Genomic DNA, 22,045 nt, shown 5'->3' with positions numbered 1-22,045 from the left:
TATTGGCGAGAATGTATGGATTAGTCAAAATGCTTGACATTGCTGGTGGCTGTGTAGAACAGCACAGCCACTTTGAAAATCAGTCAGATTGTTTCTCATAAAGCTATCATACACCTCTGCTCCTGTAGTTCAGTATTACTATACTTAGGTGTTTGCACAAAAGGAATGAAAATATATGTCCATAAAAAGACTTTGCAAAGAATATTCATAGTGGCTTTATCATAATAGCCAAAGAGGAGGAAACCACTCAGGTGTCCATTGACGGAATTGTGGTATATCCATACAACAGAATACTGCTCAGCACCAAAGTGGAACACATGCACTGTTAATACATGCAATAAAGACATTGTATTGAGCAAAGGAGGCAGACCTTCCTTTCCCCCAAAAGGCCTGTTGTCCTATTCCACTTCTATGAACTTCAGGACAGGCAAGACTAATTCATTGCAGAAGAATACTGGGCAGTGGTTGTCTCAGGGAGGGGGAGTTACCAAGGAGTGAGTGTGAGGGGCAGGAGAAGAATTTTTTTTTAAATTTTTTTTCTTTTATTTATTATTTATGATAGTCACAGAGAGAGAGAGAGAGAGGGAGAAGCAGGCTCCAAGCACCGGGAGCCCGATGTGGGATTCGATCCCGGGTCTCCAGGATCGCGCCCTGGGCCAAAGGCAGGCGCCAAACCGCTGCGCCACCCAGGGATCCCGCAGGAGAAGAATTTTATAAGAAGATGGCATGTTCTCTATTTTGATAGGACATCCATGAGGGGCCCGTTGCAGGTCTCTGAACTGTTCTTTTTTGGTGCTTCTCCCTTCTCTGACTCTACCCGACAGACTCTAGCTGTCCCTTGACTCTGTTGGGAGACCCCTGGGCTCTGAATGAGATCCCCATTGCTGTGCTGTGGCCTGGGTCTTTTCTCCAGGCTGGAAGCTGGGACTTCTCTTATTTGCATCTCATCTCTGATCACTGTCCTTTCTTTCCTTTTTTTTTTTTTTTAATTTTTAAAGATTTTATTTGTTTATTGATGAGAGATAGAGAGAGAGGCAGAGACATAGGCAGAGGGAGAAGCAGGCTCCCCATGGGGAACCTGGTGCAGGACTCTATCCCAGGACCCTGGGATCAAGACCTGAGCCAAAGGCTGACATTCAACCACTGAGCCAACCAGGTGCCCCTAATTCTTTAGTTTCTGATGTCCAAAGTGTTATGATGTTGTTTCATAGATTTTGTCTGTTTTTTTCTTTTTTAGTTGTCTAATGCATGAGAGCAAATCCAGTCCCTGTGACTCTTTTTGACTAGAGGTGGATGTTCTGGATTGGGAAATATTTCTATTAAAAAAAAATGTCATATCCTTTACAGTGTAAGGCAGAGATTTTGTGTTCTTTGCTGTAGTTCTGGTATCTACAACCAAGAATACTGTTTTTGGGACAGATGCATGATTCATTCCCCACCCCCCCCCCCCCCCGCTTTGCTCTTTAATTACGAATATTGACTAGCAGAACCAATACTTTATTTAAAGGAGCATTTTCTAAAGGGTTCTTTGGAACCTGTGGTCTCTTGATTCTTTATAAGTAATGAGTTCTGTAATGAAATTGGTTTGAGAAATGCTTATGTGCTGAGACATCCTGTGGTAAAGAAACTTTGGTTCAAACCAGAGTTGCCTAAAGGTATTTGACCAGGGGTATGTTTTTCCTGCCCAAACATCTATTAACCTCCTACTTAATTTATTTTCTGGATTGCATACTGGAGAAATGGTAAACCTCTTGTAAGTGTGGTGAAACTATGTACATTTATCTTTTTTACTCTTTTACAAGAATGGTACACTCTGTTATTATAACACAGTACCAAATACAAGATGTTTTTGTGTTTTAGATTATATATGTAAATTTAGAATTTTTAAGCAGCTCTGTTGAGATATTCACATATTATACATGTTATCCATTTGAACTATAATTTAATGGATTTATGTATCTTCACAGACATGTGCAACCATCACCACAGTGAATTTTAGAACACGTTCCTCACCTCAGAAAGAAACCCTGTGTTCTTTAGCTTTCACCCCCTGTCTTGCTCCTCACCTAAGGAACCACTGGCCTTCTTTCTATATCTATAGATGTGCCGATTCTGGACATTTCCTGTGAAAGGAATCTTACGCTATGTAGTTTTTTGTAATTGGCTACTTTCACTTAGCATTTCTGAGGCAATGCAGACTGTGGTGAATGTCAGTACCTCATTCCTTTATGTGGCCAAAGTCCCATTGTGTGGATATGGATGTACCTTATTTTGTTTTTCCATTAGTCTCTTGATGGACATTTGGTTTGTTTCCACCTCCTGGCTATTGTGAAGAATACTGCTGTAAACATTTGTGTACAAGTTTTTGCAAGGACATATGTTTTCACTTTTCTTGGGTGTATCCCGAGGAGTGCAATTGATGCTCTGCATGGTAACTCCACATTTGACCATTTGAGGAACCACTAGACTCTTCTCCAAAGTGGCGTCACCCTCTTCTGTCCCCACTAGCATTTTTGTGATTATCCTGACTTTTCCACGTTCTTACCAATACCTGTTATTAACTGACCTTTTGATTCTACCTGTTCTAATGAGTATGAAATGGTATTACATTATGGTTTTGATTTGCATTTTTCTAATGACAGCTGATACGGAGTATGTTTTCATGTGCTTTTTGGCTGTTTATCTTCTTTAGAGAAATGTGTAGTCAGTCCTTTTGCTCATTTAGAAATTGGCTCATCTTCTTATCATTGAGTTGTAAGAGTTCTCTATATGTTCTAGATTAAGTCCTGTGTCAGATATATGTAAAAAGTTTTTCCCATTTTGTCAGTTATTTTTTTCACTTTCTTGATCGTGGCCTTTGAAGCATACAGTCATTTGAAGTTTTCAATTTTGATAAAGCCCAATTTATCCATTTTTTCTTTTGTTGCTTTTGGTGTCACATAAATATATTTTGTTCCCCACTTTTCACAGAGCCAAAGCAACAGCCTTTATTTGGTTTGTCATTGTTATGAAAAAAGTAGTTAAAATAGTTAAAAGTAGTTCTCATTAGTTTTGAGGCCATAATATTTTATGGTTTTTTATTCACATCAAATCCAATGGCATTTGGCTGAAAATTCCAATCTTGGTGTAAAGTAAATGGAAAATGATATGTTTTAATTGAATTAAATTGCATAATGAAAAATAAAATCAATATTATTGATTTTAAAGCATTTTATTCAGTGAGATTCTTTTCTCTCCCCAAAATTTTCTTCATTAATCCTGCTCTCCTGCTGACATTTCTGTTTGTCATTAACCTTCAGACGGTACAGAATGGCTATTAGATGAGGAAACTGGTGATTGACAGTGGGAACAGGAGTGGCTTTTCATTGGTTGGAAAGTTTGAGCAGGAATAGTGATGTGTGATGAGAATGTGTATGTTGTTAATTAAGATATATTTAGAAAATATTGGTAAGTCTCTTTGCTGTAGGGGCAAAGGATGAAGCAGTTGTTATTTCCTTTTACACTGGAGCTTGGGCTTTGGTTGGGAGGCTGCAGAGGGGAAGGCCTGACTTCCTGGCTTGAGTCACAGCAGTTTTGTTTAATCTGTTTTACAGACAGAGGTTTGCTGAAATAAAATTTGAGAAGACGGTTTCTCCATTTAAAAAAAAAAAAGTAAACTGAAATGTACTAGTTGAGAGAATTGACTCATGGGAATTTTTTTTGCAAGCTGGTTGAGAACACTTCTTCAGTCAGAGATGCCATAGTCTTGCTTCCTGAGCCAACAGTGTGGTGATGTGGTGTTTCCTACATCTGACTTTGAACTTTTCATAAGGACTTGACACACAGCATCAAGTTCATCTCAATAAAAAGGAAATATTGAGGCTGTGATATTTTTTTCACTCAGCATGTCACTTTATGTTGACTTTTGGACAAAATATGTGCGTGTGTGTTCTCTACGTTGAGAGGTTTAATACCATGTTTATTTTGTGCACAGGTTATGAGTGCCAAGTGAGCCGCCCTGACATAAGCAACGTCACCGGTACGTTATTAATGATGGATACTGAGAAGAAGCCAGAGAATGATGAGGATGAAAATATCACCAAAGAAGCAAAAGACTTGAGAAATACTTCATCTCATGATGTTGATTGTGGGCCTGTATTTGATGTGATCCCAAATTCCTCAGAGAATCCCACCAGCAAAAGAGGTTTTCCAGAATCCTCACACTTTGGCAGTGTCACTGTGGTGGAAGACGGAAACAAACATGCTTCCAAACGAATGAAATTATCAGCTGAGGCAGAGCACCTGGAGCCTGAAGAACAGGGCATTCACAGGCTAGAAACTTCTGCAAGCATGGTCCCAGAAGGGCATATTCCGTTAAGTGAGACAGTGAGGGAGACCCTCCTGAATGAATGCCCAGATGGAGGCACGCGTCTTCCCAATGCCTTCTCCCCTCCTTGCAGTCTTAGCACTGTGGATGCTGTTTCTCCGAAAATAGACACTGAAAAAAAATCTGCTCAGGAAATGGTTTCCCTTGATCCGGAAAGAGAATCTCCTTTCCCCCTGAAAGAGATCAGTGTTAGTTGTACCATTGGAAATGTAGATTCAGTTTTCAAGTGCAGCATATGTGGTCATTTGTTTTCTTCTTGCCCTGATTTGGAAAAACATGCTGAATGTCATACGCAACAATCTATGGAATATACCTGCTGTCACTGTAGCCACAAAGCAGAGAGCAGTGCAGCATTGCATGTGCATGTCAGACAGACACATGGGCCACAGCAAGTCTTTTCTTGTGATCTCTGTGGCTTTCAGTGTGTGGAAGAAAACCTGTTGAATGCCCATTATCTCGGCAAAACGCATCTCCGACGTCAGAATCTTGCCGCTCGTGGAGGATTTGTACAGATATTAACAAAACAGCCCTTCCCTAAGAAACCATGTGCCATGGGAACAAAAAATGTTCGCGTAAAACCAAGAGCTTCTAAACCAATAGCAAAGACAGGTGATTCAAAAGGATTACGAAATGTTGGAAGCAAATTTAAAGATTTCCGAGGAAACATTTCTAAGCAAAGTGGAAGTAGCAGTGAGCTGCTTGTTGAAATGATGCCATCCAGGAATACTTCATCAGAAAAAGTAGAGATCATCGAAGAAAACGTTACTTCCCTTGGCATAGCTCGAAACACTGAAAACCAGGATAAAAATAAAAAGTTAGGAGCTTTGGTCAGTTCAGAGGGTCTCCTAGAGAAATTTGAATCTACCAAAAATACTTTACAGGCAGCACACAGTGTCAGCGTAAGCTCAAGACCCAGACCCGAGCGAAATATCCTCACCTTGGGCAGTAGCTTCCGAAGACGGACTGGCACTTTTACCTTAAAAGGCCAGGCCAAGAAAAGATTTAATCTCTTAGGAATTAGTAAAAGAGCAGCTAATGACACCCAGAGGATGTACATGAAACACTTTAGAACCCAGGTGAAGACAAGTGAGGCAGAGTCCGTGGCCAAACACGTGGAAACAAGTGGCAGTGTCGACAGTGTGTGTGTGGCTTCCTCAGAAAGTGCAGACCTGAAGCAGGACCAAAGAAGCTCCCATCGGGCGTGCTCCTTTAGCTCCATGGTGGTGAGGCCAGCTGCCGATCGTCAGATGTGGACTTGTACAGACCGTGGTCAGGAGGCTACAAACAGGACAGAGCTGAAGACCCACGGGGAGAGGGCCCCCCCTGGAGAGGTGAAGCTTCACTGCCAGGCCTGTGACTTTTCCAGCACGTTGAGGAGGGACTTGGACAGGCATTCACATGACAGCCAGCACCAGCACGCTGCCGCTGGCCTCAGGTGTCAGTGCTGTTCATTTATTTCTGAGGATGAACTAAGTCTCAGAGACCACATGAAGGAAAAGCACAAGATGGGTTTTCTTTGCGCTCCCTGCAATCTATTCTTCTTGTCTGAGAAAGACCTGGAAGAACATGCAATGGCTGAGAAGCACGTTTGTTTACTGGTTCAACCAAAGACTTCTCAGTCCTTTAACAGTGATTTGGCTTTGCAGACCTTACCCTTAAGTTCTTTAGAATCTGAGAACATGAAAGATCAAATGAGCGAGTCAGGTAAAGCAGCTCAGGAGGAAGCAGGTAAGCCCAGGGTGAGCCATGGACACGAAGTAAGGCATTCAAGTAAGCCTCAGTTTCAGTGTAAGAAGTGTTTTTATAAAACGAGGTCCTCCACTGTTCTCACGAGACACATAAAGCTCCGGCATGGTCAGGACTACCACTTTCTTTGTAAAGCGTGTAATCTTTATTCGCTGAGCAAGGAGGGAATGGAGAAGCACATTAAGAGAAGCAAGCATCTTGAAAATGCCAAGAAAAACAACATTGGCTTAAGTTTTGAAGAGTGTATTGAAAGGGTGTGTATAGGTGCAAATGACAGAAAAGAGGAGCTTCACGTTTCTGGAAATGGAAGAATAGAAGGCCACATGGAAGGGGTGCAGTTGCAGGAGTCTTCCTGTCTTGAAAAGAGTGTACTGACTAGCAAGGAAGTGCCACAGCCTGGTGTGACGGCCAGGGAGGGTGAAGTAGCTTTGACTGCTACTTCAAAGAGAGGGAGACCCAAAGGTAACATCTCTCGGACATGCTCTCACTGTGGTCTCTTGGCCTCCAGTATCACAAACCTGACTGTTCACATTCGACGGAAACACAGTCACCAGTATAGTTATTTATGCAAAGTGTGTAAGTATTATACTGTGACCAAGGGAGATATGGAACGTCATTGTGCCACTAAGAAACATAAAGGACGTGTAGAAATAGAAGCAAATGGCAAGCAAAGTTCAGATATCATTGTTGGCCCCGAAGGGGGTAACCTGGAAGCCTGCAGAAGGAATGCCATCTCAGCAGGTTCTGATGAACTTGCTAATAAGTCAGCTGAATCAGATACGTGCACCTCAGAAAAGCCAGGAGCAGAGCACGGAAATCCAACTGAAGTGGAAGTTGAAAATGTATTTCATTCTACAGATGGGGAAGTCAACAGTCACCTGACTGATAAAAAGGAACAAATGTCTCTAGAACCAGAGGACCCTCCTCAGCAGGGGGATGCATGCTCCCAGAGAGATGGTGTGGGTACAGGTGATAATAAGTGTGTTCACTGTGACTTTAATGCTCACTCTTCTGCTTCTCTGGAACTGCACATAAAACGGAAACATACAAAAGAATTTGCTTTTTATTGCATGGCCTGCGATTACTATGCTGTGACTCGCCGAGAGATGACCAGACACGCGGCCACAGAGAAACACAAGATGAAAAGGCAGTCTTACTTAACCTCTTCTGACATAGAAGCAAGTTCTGCAGATGTGTCCAAAAATATCATCATCCAGAGGAGCAGCATCAACACAGTTCTGAAGAATATCAGATAATTTCAGACCAATCATCTGAAGAAATTCTGAGATCTAAAAATAATGCTGATGTTTGTGTTTTGGATGAGGATACTAGTCTAGATGTGTCTAAGATACTCCGTGCTCCCAACTCTGTAGAGATTGAGACTGAAGAAGAATCTAATCTCAGTGAAGATCATTCCTTCTGTGGAAATTTCCAACAGCCCCTGGCCAAGGATAAAGCTCTGAAACCTGAGGAGATGGTGTCCTTTAATATTTCCTCTAATTGTGGCTCCCCAAGCAGATTTCAGAATGAAAATTCAGGAAGCTCCACTTTGGATTATGAGGCAGTAGAGAGAGCCCGTGGCGTGTTGAATGACACTGGTGATCCGAGCACGCCTAGTGAGAGAGATGTTGGGGAGGCGGGGGAGAATGCAGAGAAAGGCCTCGGCAGACCTGGTGTAGGGGGAAGGCATCTGGCTGAAAGCACCATGCCTGTTGTGATGACGGGGACAAGGCAGGAGCTGGACCTGGAAAGCAGTGGTCAGAACGAGGTTGGAAGTGCGCAGAATCCGGAGGATTTGAAAGATAGTGGTGAAGGCCCAGTTATGGAGAACAAGGAAATTCTGATGAATTCCCAACATGAAACTAAAATTATTTTGGAAGAGGACGGTCCAGCTTCTGATAGCACAGTTGAAAGTAATGATGTCTATGAAACTATAATCAGTATTGATGACAGAGGACAGGCCATGTATAGTTTTGGCCGGTTTGATTCTTCCATAATAAGGATAAAGAACCCTGAAGATGGAGAATTGTTAGACCAGTCTGAAGAGGGTCTGATAACAACAGGGGTGAGAATCAGTGAATTGCCCTTGAAAGACTGTGCTCAAGGTATGAAAAAGAAGAAATCTGACGGTGGCTCCTTTGGGGAATCCACACGAATTCGGTGTGATGATTGTGGCTTCTTAGCAGATGGCTTGAGTGGACTGAATGTTCACATAGCCATGAAACACCCTACAAAGGAGAAACACTTCCATTGTTTACTGTGTGGAAAGTCATTCTATACTGAGAGCAACCTTCATCAGCATCTGGCCAGTGCTGGGCACATGAGGAATGAGCAGGCCAGTGTAGAGGAGCTTCCAGAGGGCGGGGCCACCTTTAAATGTGTCAAGTGTACGGAGCCCTTTGATTCAGAGCAGAATTTATTTCTGCATATTAAAGGCCAGCATGAAGAACTGCTCCGCGAGGTGAACAAGTACATAGTGGAAGACACTGAGCAAATCAACCGCGAGAGGGAAGAAAATCAAGGCAATGTTTGCAAGTACTGCGGGAAGATGTGTCGAAGTAGCAACTCGATGGCATTTCTAGCGCATATTCGCACTCATACAGGTACGTACCCATCTGCAAACCTGCGTTCACCTGTAAACTGCAGGTGGAGGGTAAAGTTGGGATCTGGAGTCCATGCTGCATTTGCTCATCACATGACCCGCTGTGTGGCACTCTGGGCATCAGCCATAAGTCAGTGTTGACATAGAACATTTCCAAAGCTAATTAGGCCTTAGTGATTCTGAAGCAGGTTGTTTGACAAATTTCTTTTCATTTTATCAAAAAGCCTTGCCCCTCCGATGCCTTTGTTAAGTTTTCCCGTCTCTTAACAGCTTTCCAGTTGTTTCTGAGTCCTAATTGTTTGGTTTTTCAAGGTAGCTATTAAGTGGTACTGTGGGTTTCAGAGGACATATTAAAATGGCTTTTGAGGAATGGAATAATAAAAATTTTCTTAGAATTTTAGGGATTTAAAATTATTCATTGCCAGATGGTTTATATCGAAAAGTGTAACTCCCAGGCAACAAGATTCTACTTTCAAGGATCAAAATTAGTGAACACTTTTCAAAGTTAAGATGTCCTGGGGATTTGGTTTTCATGAAGGCAGCACCTGATTTAGTTTCTGTGCTCTGTCAAATGTAGTGTTCCATTTTAATGTTTAATTTGGGGTGGAAATTTTTTTTTAAACTTTTTTTTTGTGGAAAATGCATAAGCCACTGTTCTAAATTTATGTAAAAATTCACTGCACTGTTTCTATAAACCTGCCATACATTCTTTATTTTAAATAGACAGCTTTTCTAAATCATTGTGCTCTGCTTAGACAAGTTCTGTCTCCATGGTTGAATTTATGAGTGGATTTGAATAATAAATTCACATTTCAATGAACATATTTTCATTAAAACTGTAAGGTTTATTTTACTGTACTTTTAAATAATGGCTTATTATTAAAGCTATACTTTAAATTCATGCAGTTTTTGAAACTTAGTGCATGGTTACAAGGAGGAAGACAAAAGAGTATGAAACATGACTAGTGTAGGGAGATTACAGACAGATAAAAGTTTTTCATTGAAGAAAGAACAGGGCAACCTACATAAGATTAATCTAGGTAAACACAAACATTGTACTCATGGTTCCAACTCTTCGTGCGGTGGAACTGTTGTTGGGGAATAAATCCAGATACCCTTTTCTTGGCATTATTAATTGCTCTGTCACTGCTGTGCTCACTCATTTTATGAAGTGATCTGGCTTTTAGAAATCAGGCTTGTTCATGTGTGTAGAAGGTATGTACTTTCTTAACATGCCCTCTAAAGGCAGATAAAAACTGAATAAAACTAAGAGGAAGATGCTAATGGATCTCTTTTTAGAATTCTTTATGCAACTGTCTGGTCAAGACATGTTGCTTATAATTGATGTGTCCATTACTTGAATTCTCTTGTAATTATAGTCAATAAGTCTTGTAAATGTGTTAAAGCTCACTAAAAGCATACAAATTCAAGAACAGAGTAAGGCTAATAATTTAAAATAATCAATGTAGGCATTTCAGCACTTAATTTCCCTTGTGTGTTGATAGCTGATCATTCTTAATCCATTAAGATTTATTTAGTCGTTTACAATGCAAAATAGGTTTGCACTGGTCACTTGTGCCATTTGAAAACGTCCACTAGGTTAAGTGCAGAATGTAGTCCATTAGTCTTCCTTGACTATATGTATTAATTGCATTTAAAATCAAGTTAATGTGGATGTGAAAGTGAGGTAACTATCAATATGTGACAAAGTAACCCTACTTATATAAGTTACATCATTGATTGTAACATTTACTAAAAGTTAGCATACTTTTTAACATCTTCTGTTGGGCTTATCAGCAAGTACATTTTTATTGTGTTCCTGAGCACCACAGAGAGCCCTGTTCCTGAGTACACAATGCCAGTCTACCATTGCAGGTTTGGAAGCCACTGTTTGGGGGATGTTGTTCTCCCGGTTTTAATTCAAGGTTTTTAGTCCCCCCCCCCCCCACTTTGGGGCATCTTAGAATGAATTGCTTTTCTGATACTTTGCTCATGTCCATGAAGTAGTGATGCAGGGACTGTTATTAATGGTTAACTGGAAAAGGACTTACTCTTCCAATTCCTGTTTTCATATTTTGTAATTTGCTCTGTATCTTATGTCTCCTTTTCTTCCCATCCTTAAGCACAATAAAAACACCACTCTAAGAAATAAATGAGTTTTGATTATCAAGAATTGTAGGAAAAAAAGCACCCCAGCATTTTCATGTGTCTTTGCTTGTATGGAGTCATCTGCATGACCAGAAAGGGCAGTGTCGCCTTTTACCTTGTTAGGAGTACAAAAACAGTGGTTCATCTTCCCTCTTGCATGTTCTGTGGGTTAGAGCTTTACTTTTAAAGGACATGGCAGACAGATGTCATTAAACTAGAAGACTGTCTGAAGCCCTTCAGTTTGATACTCTAGTGCATGGGGTCACTTGTGCTGTTTGGAAATGTCACATGGGGAGATTGTGTGACTTAGTCTCACCTGAGGGCTGGAGGTGTTTAACTTAGCCTGTATGTGACAGTTTAGAGGCTGAATGCTCTTGAAAAGACACTGGGAGGAGAGTTGGTCTGTTGACTTCAAGCCTAGTGAGGACTTGGCTCTACTTTGTTCACTGCTTCATCTCCACACCCCACACAGAGTTGGCTTGCAGTTATTTATTGAATGAATGAAGGAAGGAAGGAAGGAAGGAAGGAAGGAAGGAAGGAAGGAAGGAAGGAAGGAAGAAAGGACAGACAGAAGAACAGAATGAAGTTTTAGCATTTAGAGAGTGTTGTAGCATTAGAGGGTTGTAGCTATTATGGAGAAGCATTAGATAATGGGTTATATATACATTCTTTAAGACCTAAAGTTTTGATATCATTTTTAAAATATTAATCTCACATCCATATGTGCATAGCAATTAGCTGTGACTGATGTTGAGGAATGGCTGTGTAGGTCTGAGTGAAGATTTAGTTTTAAAAATCTTTGGAATTCTTTTGGTAAAATTGTAAGGTGCCAGAAAACTAGAGTCTTTTTTTGTTTTTCCCTTTCAAAAAGCCTACAAATTCAAATTAAAAGAAAACCTACTGAGGATCATGCTGTTCCCAGGAATGGAACTATTTTAAATGATATTGACAGTTTGTAATAATCACAATACACTTGCGAGAAATACAAATTTAGTAATACGTGGCTTTACAAATTTTGACTTATAAACAGTGTGCCTGGATTCATTATGGGATGTGCATCGCGAGCTTAAGACTGAAAACATTATTAGAAAAAAAGAAGACCTTTTTTTCCTAATGCAGGAAAGTATTATCTCCACTTCCCTAGAATTTGTGTGGAACAGAAAGGAGATGTTAACACAGTCTGTTCTGAATATAAGATGTGAAAAATAGTCAGGACCTCAGTGATTTCTGCATGAAAGCAGTCAGCAGAAGAACTCATTTATGTGTTGTCAACACACTAGCAAAGGATCACTGAGACCTGAAGGAACTAGAGCTTCTCACTAAGGAGCCACGTGTGGTGAATGGAAAGGTCTGTCCCCAGCCCCTCGTGGCACACAGTGTGGTGGGAGCACGGCGGAACCTTAAACCCACAGGAGATTTTAAATGCTTTCACCAAGATTGTAATAGAAATGTTGAGAGCTTCATTTTCTTTGGTTGGAGTCCTGATGTTATTGTTAATTAATAATTTCCTAATTACCCTATTATCTTTAATGCCTTTCAGTTTACAGTGCATGTGAATTGTTTCTTCTCACTCTTTTCCTTTCTGTGTCCCTTCATAGAAATCTGTGTTGAGATGAAATGTTTCCAGGTCGTGATAGGCTTAGTTTTATCAGAATCATTTAAGTAAACTGTAGTTTCTAATGTGATTGATAGAATGTGATTGCTGTAAGCTGCAGTCTCAACCTGCTTTTGACATTTAAACATATAAAGCTGACTAGATATAACCATTCAGGTGCTAAATATATTTTACATCTACTTCTAACACTAGAAATGGAAGTATTAAGAGATCTGGCTTCATTGTCATTGAACTGTGAAATATTCAACCTTGTCTGCCCGTGCTTAGTGCTGTTGACTTTTTTATTTCTGTTAGAAGATTAAAATTAAATGCTTCACTTTTTTGTCAGCTTTTGGGAATTAAATTGAAATTTAAGACTCTAAAATTTTTTACTGAGTGCTTCAATTTCAACAAAGTATTCTTGAAGGATTATTTTTTTTCAAGGGCACTGCACAAAGGTTCATTGATCAAATGTGATGTATTGCAATTTTTTTATTTGAGCCCTTTTTGTATGTTTATTGAGGTTCACAAATACCATATTCTGTCTAACTAGGTATTTCACCAAATAGGTATTAAACATTATACAAAAGATCTGGAAACATATTGTACTGATAGCAGACTGTGGTTTTTATGATTTTGATGTATTTATTTGAAGATTTGGTGGTTTGAAAAATGAAAAATGGTGTCTACATGTCGCACTTAAAGGAGTATTGCTTCTCATTAATGTGGGTACTGATTATCTATTAGTGACTGTGTTCCAGTTACAGTCTCTGTTCCTGATACTAGGTTTATTGATTCTGAAATTATTTTCTCATTTTTGAGTATAGGTTAACCTTTGTGAAATTTAAAAAAAGAAATTGTTGGTACTTTGCTTTTTATTATGTTGAAATATTTGTTCATGAAGTCAGTAAATAAAATATCAATACTTCTGGTTTGCAGAATCATCATAGATTTTTGACTATAAAATGATCATAAAAGCAAATAACTTATCCATTATATATTCTTACATTGTGTGCTAGCTATTAAAACAGTAAAATAGTGAATCATTTGGGATAAATGTCAGAAAAAAATCTGAAATGCCATTCTTAATGTGAGTAAATTCAAAGCTGCAGAAATATGAGGAAGGGAGGTGGCTACTGAGAAATTTATTTGATGATAAATATACTTTATAAAATATCAGCTGCACTGTATGCATTTATGTTTTTATAATGTTACATTTCAGATGTTGAATAACTTTAAAATATATTTTTGTGAATTGTTAGAAAAATATTTAAAATTATTTAGCTCATCTCATCTACTTACTACTGCTCAACTGCTTCGCTTTTGCTTTATATTTTAGGAATGTTATTGGAAGTTAGGAACACTCACTGAAACGTTTAAGTCTCTTGGTGGAATGATTATGGGATGCAGGTCTATTCAAGTTAGAAAGGAATGCTGGTGTTCCAGCATTTTGGGGCCAGAAATTTCTAATCAGATGAAAAGTATGATTTAAGATCTAAGCCTCTTTTTAAACTATCAGTAATGTATTATTCACATTCAAATCATATTTTATGTTAAATTTACCTAGGATCAAAACCATTCAAGTGCAAGATATGCCATTTTGCAACAGCTCAGCTTGGCGATGCCAGAAACCATGTCAAAAGGCACCTTGGGATGAGGGAATACAAGTGTCACGTCTGTGGGTGAGTAAATTGAAACCATCTCTACCGTGGTGAACCAGGAAGCATGCAGGATAGCCATTGTTTCAGAATTCAAAACTGATATGAGTAAGAGTGGCTAAAATTATGCATGCGTATCCTCCTTTCCATTGTTATGGTAAATTCCTTAAATACAGTTATGACATTCTTCTCCCACTTCTAATCCTCTACTGAAGATGAGCAATTTTATGGGCTACAAGGTCAATTTGAACCTGTAATCTGTAAATTGACTAAATTATAGGATGTTCATTCACATTGCCAGAGAGAACTGTAAATTCCATTTAAAGACATAAAAAAATACATAATACAGCTTTAGGAGTGTATATGTATGCGTTTTTTTTTTTCTTTTGCTATATACTGCTTTAATTTTAATCACAGTAGTGGCTCTTTGGATAGATAGACTGGACATACTCCATAAAGAGAAATGTAGAAAAAGATTTAATTTCAGACATCTGGTTACTGATTGTTAAAGAGATAAAACTTGAGTAAACAGTGTATAATGTATGTTTTCATGTAACTTTATTTCAAAACTTGTTGTTATCCATTTTTAGTTAACGGCTCTTCCTCTAAAGAACCATTCACGGTGTTAAACTGTCACTCAGATGTGTTGCGTTTAATAGGGAGCACTGAGATGCCTTAATGCACAACTAATTAATTTAGCAGAAATGTTTAAAAGGTTTTAAAATGCCATGACATCTATGGTATATCATAGGACATTCAGAGCTGGATTTTAATATCCTATCTCTGATTAAAAATATATTTTAATGCTATTAATTTAGAGAAATTAATGAATGAGCGCATCCTATGAAAACACTTTCTGTGGAACCTGAGAAACCTGCAGTTCTTCTGGCTGATTCCCTCAATGCTGCAGGTTCAATTCAATTATGCAATGCGCACACACTATGGTGGGTTTCCTTTTTCAGGGGAAGATTCTTCTGGTTAGCGCTACCGAGTAATATCTTTTAAGTCAGAAACGGCTTTTGTTGGACAGTACATTTTATTCCAGGATGCAGTTGCATTTTTTGACCCTTGAGATAGTTTTACAGATAACTTTGCAAAGCAGTTTTATTAACCATGGTCTGTGATGTGTTCACTGGCAGAATTGATGGTTCAGTGACTTCTAGCTAAGGTAAATGAAGATGAACCTCTGCCCTGAAGCCCCCTGAAGATCAGTGGCAGAATGAGTTTTGTTGCTACTGATTTTAGCTGCAAGGGTTGAGTGCCAAATGGTTCATTTTAATTGCTCTGGGTCTTGGAATTTTAAAAGATACCTCATTTATTGTTTCTTACCATATGAGTTATAGGAAAGAGGGAAGGGCTTGACTCTGGCAAACATTTGCTGTTAGGGGGTCATCAGCAGTTTCGTCCTCATTTCTTCAAAAAAAAAAAAAGCAGTTTTTGCATGCTCTATTATTAGAAATCTAATTCCGTCCATTTTTTTTTTTATTAGGGTTACTAAGTCCTGGGAAAGAGAAGAAGAAACTTTATCAGAGAACAGTTTCTGGCATAGGTGGCATCAGAAACAATACCTGATTGACTGGCTTTGCTTGTCCAATTGAAATAGTGCGCCCTTTGCTGAGCTTACTGCTCACCACACACCACTGAAGTGCTACACCAGTGGTTTACATATTTGATTCCCAAGATAAAGAATTATAAATACAGAGAGATATATGAGTTTCATACTGCTGTCCTAGAGGTGTGTGTGTGTGTGTGTGTGTGTGTGTGTGTCTGTGCACACACATAGAAAAAGGAATCTAGACTCCAGAATTGTATCTTTAAGAATTATGGCAGTCCTTGAATTTTACTTACGTTGAAATAATAGTTCTCTTAATTTTTTTTAAGTGAAGTTTGATTTAAAAGTTATATGATGATAATTTTCATAGGATGGATATTTTCACAGTGAAGCTGAAAGTTCTGAAGAATTCCAGTAAACTGAAGAAGGCCTATAATCTGTGGAGTTAAAACAGAATAATAACGAGTTAGAACCCTTATGGTAAAGAAAAAAGCATCATGGGGTGTCTGTATTTCATGTGTTTTGAAGGGTTAGGGCAATATGTAGGTGAAAAACTAAAATGAGAAACATGAAAGAAAGCAAGGATTGGCTCTCAGGTTAGTGGCAGTGAAGAGCACTGGTACATTACCATTAGTGACAATGTCGATTCATTATCATTGATGGCTAAATAATCCTAGAAATGCTCAGTGGACCTATTAGTTCCTGAGCATAAGCAGCTCATGCTGCGTTTCTTCATTAGCTTTCATTGCTATAAATTTTACCTTTTAAAAAAATCATGCTTTAAAAGGTGACGTGATCTTTCAGGAACATTAACTCTATAATTTTGTCACAAACAGAAGGTCCTGCACTGTGTTTTTCTTTCTGCAGTAGTCAGTACCTTCATCTCTGCCCCTTAGGATTTTATGAATAACCTTTTCATTACCTGAATTGTAAGAGATAAACTGTTCTTCAAATAGTTCTGAATGAGTAATAATGTATAGAAATAATGGAGCAGGCACCTTTTAAAAATGAAATTATTGCTCACAATGTTGCATTATTTTGTCATAGTAACCTCTTGCTTTTCTTGGGAAAAAAACCCTCATATATTATAGCGAAATTGATGTAAATGACAGTGCGTTTTGTTGAATTGAGCTGAGTATTAATGGTTTAGATTACTTGTAATTGACTTGTTTTTCATATCTTTATATAAGAAGGTTGTAGATGCTCATCACATATGTAGCTTGAATACTTTTGCTAAGGCTCAGTTTGACTTGTGCATTAGTTACTCCCTTAACAAAAGACTGCCTTTTATGCTTTCTTACTTCATTTGTTTGGACCTACACTGATTTCTTTGAATCTTTAAGCTCTGTTTTAAGATAATTTTCTTCACTTCGTCGGCAAGTGCTAGCTACAATCTATCATGGATTTGAGTTAGTTTGTGAAGCAGCTGAATGGGTTAGATATCTAATTCTTGTCAGATAGCTGGGGTTCAGATTCAGGATTTCAGTTTTGTTCACCCATGCTTTATGTGCTCATGTTGTGGTAAAAATCACCCAAAATGTGTTGCTTTGCAATTCCTGTTCTGAGAACCTGCTATTGATAACTTCATTTATAAAAGCCTTTTATTTTACTTTCACTTTTAGGTGGAGCAGTTTTTGAATAGTACAGTTTCCTAATGTTTTTCTTAGATCTGAATGGGATCCCAAGAGGAATTTTTTACAGTATAGGTATCTTTATAGATAGCACGTCGTGGGTGGTTCACATGAACATGTGGTGTGGATCTGACATGGGGCTTGTGGGGAGAGAATGAGAAATAATAGAAAGCATTTCTATACAGAAGTTAATAATTTTGTTGAGAACATATACTTAAAAACAGGTTAAACATATTTTTACTAAATCAATGATCTCTACCTTTGATTACTGAAAAAAGAACTTGAAAATTTCAGTGGCTTACAGACACCATGTTTTGTTAAATCTATTTAAATTTAATTCTCTCTGTTTCTGTGAGTATACACACATGCAATAGTGTATGTAATACTATCGATAATAAGTAGTATTGGTGTGGTACTGTGCTTTGGTGTATGCCTTAATTCACATTCACTTCTTTTGTTGATCTCCTGGTGTCATGAGATTGTTTATCTCATGTTTATAATTCCCATTGTACAGATGGTAAACTTGAGATACAAAGTGTTTTTAGTGATGGACTCAAATTATACATGAGTCATAGTAGACCAGTTTCCTTCCTTTTAACTGTCCCTTTAAAAAAATTTTTCTTTCTGCTTTGCAATATCTGTTGTTTTGGTTTCTGACTTTAATTTGTACTTTTTTCTCTCTAGGTTCTCACTAGAATGTAATAACTGTAACTTAACCTCCTTCCAGCCCCTAACCATTCTTGTTTTCTGCTTTTGCTCAGGTTTATGTTCTTTTAGAAACTTGCTCGCATGGTATTTTCCTTTGACACTGTGGTTTCAGTCTGTTTCTGTATCTCTCTTTCTTTTTCACTTTTCTCACCTTAAAGCATTGTTTGAAATAATTTTATTACTCTTTCTCATTGTTCTTTATGTGTTGATGATTTATTGCACTTGAGTGATTACAAATTGAACATGATATAATAGAATTAGGTGCCTAGACAGATGAAGATATTATTGTCTTTTCACGAGGACCAGAGGGGTAAAAATTGATGAGTTTAGGTTACTGTCTTTGTTTTTCATGACCAGTTACTTAAGAAAAAAAAAAAAAAATGGAGTTAGTAGCAAACTAGTGAGTGGCCTGTGATTCCCATAAACCTTAGAAGTGCTAGCTGACTGTTGCGTGCCATTTTTCACAGAGACACCGGGATGGGTGGTCTGGGGATCATGGTATTCTCTGATTGACTTCCCTGTGTCTGGTTGAATCTTGTGTGCAGAGTCAAGTAGGGGAGTAGCACTTAGCTAATCCAGAGAGAATAAGGGCATTTTCTCAATCTGTCACCTTCAGGTTCATGGAAAGATTCTAGACATTTTCTATTGTGTATTAATGTGCTTATGAGCTGTTTATTCTCATTTGGTTTAAGAAACCTTAAATAGAAAGTTACTAATGCAGTAAAACTCTTTTTTGTGTGTGTGTGGCATTACCTAGTTTTTGTGCATTAGAAGGGATCTCTATGTAGATGATTATAATGTCACTTTCTGACCTTTGCAGCTTGAATAATTGTAAATCATTGCTTCATAATGTGTCAGAGAATGTCTGTACTAGGCAATTAAATGGCAGAATATAATAGACCAAATTATTGCCTGTCATGTTTTCAACAACACAGTTAGTATTTGAGTTACACTTAATCATTACGTGCATTAGCAACTTCATTGGAATCCAGCTTCAGGCTGAGCATGAAATACATTACATTATTTAAACCTCTAATGGTACAAGTCATTTATTTGTGTTGAAGTGTACAACATGCAGAGTTTCATAAAGCAAGGAACACTTGAGAGCTTAATTTATCCAAATCAAAGTCTAAATGCAGATAAACACAAGTGGCAAAAATTAGTAATTTTTATAGGCTGGAAATATTTAAAAATACATGGTTGTGGGTAATTGTAGGCAGCAGGAATAAATTAAAATCACTATTTTTAGTCTGTTCTGAGAACTAAAGCTGTGTATACCTAAATCATTAAAAGCACCCTGGAACTGCATTTTTAGCCGAACAATTAATTACACCCATCATATCTACAGATGTATCCAAATAAAATAAGCATTTGGTTTGGCTTGTTGTTTTGGCTAAAGAGATATAGATAGAAAAAGTTTGCTTTATGTTGTGGCATGAATTATGCTTGTAACAATGTAAAATGCAGCATCTCTCAGTTTTGTAAAAAATTTAAATTAATGTTCAAACATTCATTACAAAGAGTATATTACATATTCTATGTATACAATATTTTAAAGCTTTTTGTTTAATGATACATTTTTGCCTTTAGCTTGAAATTTAAAAATGCCACGTAGTGATTACTGTCTCTCTTCCTGTCAGTGAGGAATACGAAATTAACATTGTTAGTTTATCCCTCTTGTGCTCCAGTCTTTGAAATATCATTTAGTGAATGAATGTTGTTTTATATATTTTATATACAAATCACATTGTAATCGGAATGTCTAAAAAACATCATAGCTATAATATTAAAACAAAAAACAATCTTTCTCAGATAAGATTCTGAGGTATTTTACACTGAACTCTTGTAAATCCAGGAGAGATTTAGGGTAAGATTAGGATGGTGGATGCCAGCCTTTCCGCATCATAGGGGCTTTGTCACCACCACACCCTATTCTCTGTTTTGTAGTGCTGCTTTCTTGAATTTTTATCATGAAGAGTGGGTCATAGGTTTATCTCAAGGCAACATGTGTGATCGCCCTTAACAACGTGGAGCACATTGTCATTTCTTGGTGTTATAATTGAAAGCATTGGCCTCTCTGAGATCTTTTCCAGTGAAGAATTCATTATCTCAGTGACTTAAATCATTTTTGCTTTCTTTTTGTTTTTAAATGGTTTTGTGATGATTTTAAAATCCAGTTGTAGGATCTGAGGATTCTTTAGCTCTCCTGATCCATACAGTGGAATACAGGGAGTCGGGGAAGCAGTCTACTGGGTTTCCTTTGCCTACCCTTTGAGTTGTGTGTGTGTGGCGGGGTGTGGGGGAGTGGGGGTGGAGGTGGGGGTGCGAGGTGTGGTAGCCTATTTTCTCCTCTCTTCCTGCTAATGTGTTTTTGAAAGTCCTTTCCTTGATGGAGGGTTTTGCCCTTTGATTTGTCTAATGCTGAGTATAAGAGGTATTGGAAATGTAGATAGGAAGGAAGCATAACTACTGATTTAGGGACTCATTCATTTCCTGCTGGGCACATTCTTGAGAGTTTCCTCTCTCTGCAGACGCAGTGACCATGACCAGTCAGTGCAGAGGCCTCGCAGTCATGTGCTCCAAGGAGGAGAGACGGACGTGAAGTGGGACACATACTAGGAATAAGAGGAAGGGACAGTGGTCCATGGGGAGTGCTTAGGAACAGTAGCAAAGGCTTCCTTGAGAAGTTATGTTTGAGTTGGGTCTTGAAGAGGAGCTATTCACAAGACTAATTGGGACATTTTTAGTAGATAAAGCAAAAGTAGTGAAGAATAGAATAGCATGACCTATTAACGCAGCAGGCAATTCCTGGGGTATAAGTGGTTGGTGGGGTGAAGTGGAGGATTTTTAAAACAAATATTAAATAAACATTTATGGAACATGACTGTGTGCCAGTGCTGTTAGTCTTTAGGGTTAACAAGATCAAAATAATTTGTGCTTCAACTGGATAGCTCAGGTAAAGAACGAAAGAAACGTCCAAGCCTCGCTGGACCTGAATTCACAAAGTTGTATTTCATCAGATAGCTAGCATTTGATGTGCAGGTGAGTGAAAATTAGTTAGATAACCAGGGGCAGCCCGCTTGAGGCAGGGCTTGGGGATGTTCAAGGAGAAGCATGGTATGTTCATACTTGCAAGGACTTTAGTTAGTCCTGCCAGAGGTGAGATTGTGAAGCAAGTAGCATAGCCCTGAGCAGCTGGCAGGGCCAGGGCACACAGCCTGTTCTTGCTGAGATTTTGAACGCTGGCTCTTCCCACTACTTTCTGTCTCTCCTTTTTGACTTGTCTGCTTTCTTCCAGTTTTCTGGACTGTGAAAGGTCAGGGAAAGGAGGAGCAGGAGAACTTGCTAGGAAGGATATCACTGCTTCAGAATCAAGGGGCATGGGATTTGGCAGCAGAGTTATGTTTATGAGAATTTCACTGTTGGTAGTTTTAATTAGGGATGCTATTGATTGTGGATAATTGTAATGAAAACAGGTTGATACCAGTTCCATATAACCTAAGGCAGCACAGTTCCAAATAATAATTATGAGGACATATAATTATGTGGCCATGCTCCCGATGTCTGTGTATAGCCAGCATGTTGGACACGGGTGTTAGGATTGCGTTTCCTTGTGCATTTCCTGTGGATGGGCGACAGGAATGGGGTTGGGAAACTATCCGTCTGAAAATACATACCGTTTCCTAATGTGCACTCTTTTACTGCTCCTCAGTCCTCGAGTGCTTTTCTTATTTCCAAGCCTGTGGACTGTCCAGGTGCCATGGGCTCTGGACCACATCCTCGGTCTGCTCTCACTTGGCCCTGGAGCCCTCTGCTCCCCGTGTTGCCCTCGTTTTAGTGTTTTCGCAAGAATTAGCACTAAGTCTTTGTTACCTCACTCCCAGAGTGCCAGGGAACGACAGTGCCAAGCACATCAGATGCTATTGTCTAGATACATGCATTTTTGGAAAATTGTTTTTGTAGTTCTATTTCCAGTTTTAAAAGGTCCTGTTTACTGCATAGGAATATATTGAGCTGGAGCAAAGGATGGTTGGTTAACA

At 38.7% G+C, this 22,045-nt stretch overlaps 1 protein-coding gene across 1 annotated transcript in view; it reads left to right on the top strand.

Moving 5' to 3' along the window:
* Positions 1-22,045, top strand: part of ZNF407 (zinc finger protein 407) — a 439,772-nt gene that overhangs the window by 17,303 nt on the left and 400,424 nt on the right. Inside the window, 3 exon segments of the mRNA XM_049111754.1 lie at positions 3,974-7,321; positions 7,324-8,715; positions 14,024-14,138. Coding sequence (XP_048967711.1) covers positions 4,030-7,321; positions 7,324-8,715; positions 14,024-14,138 — 4,799 coding nt within the window. The 5' untranslated portion in view covers positions 3,974-4,029.

The sequence above is a fragment of the Canis lupus genome, chromosome 1 (genome assembly GCF_003254725.2).
Source record: "Canis lupus dingo isolate Sandy chromosome 1, ASM325472v2, whole genome shotgun sequence".
Lineage (NCBI taxonomy): Eukaryota > Metazoa > Chordata > Mammalia > Carnivora > Canidae > Canis > Canis lupus.
Note: the sequence above shows the minus strand (reverse complement) of the source record. Positions and strands in the feature narration are given on the sequence as shown.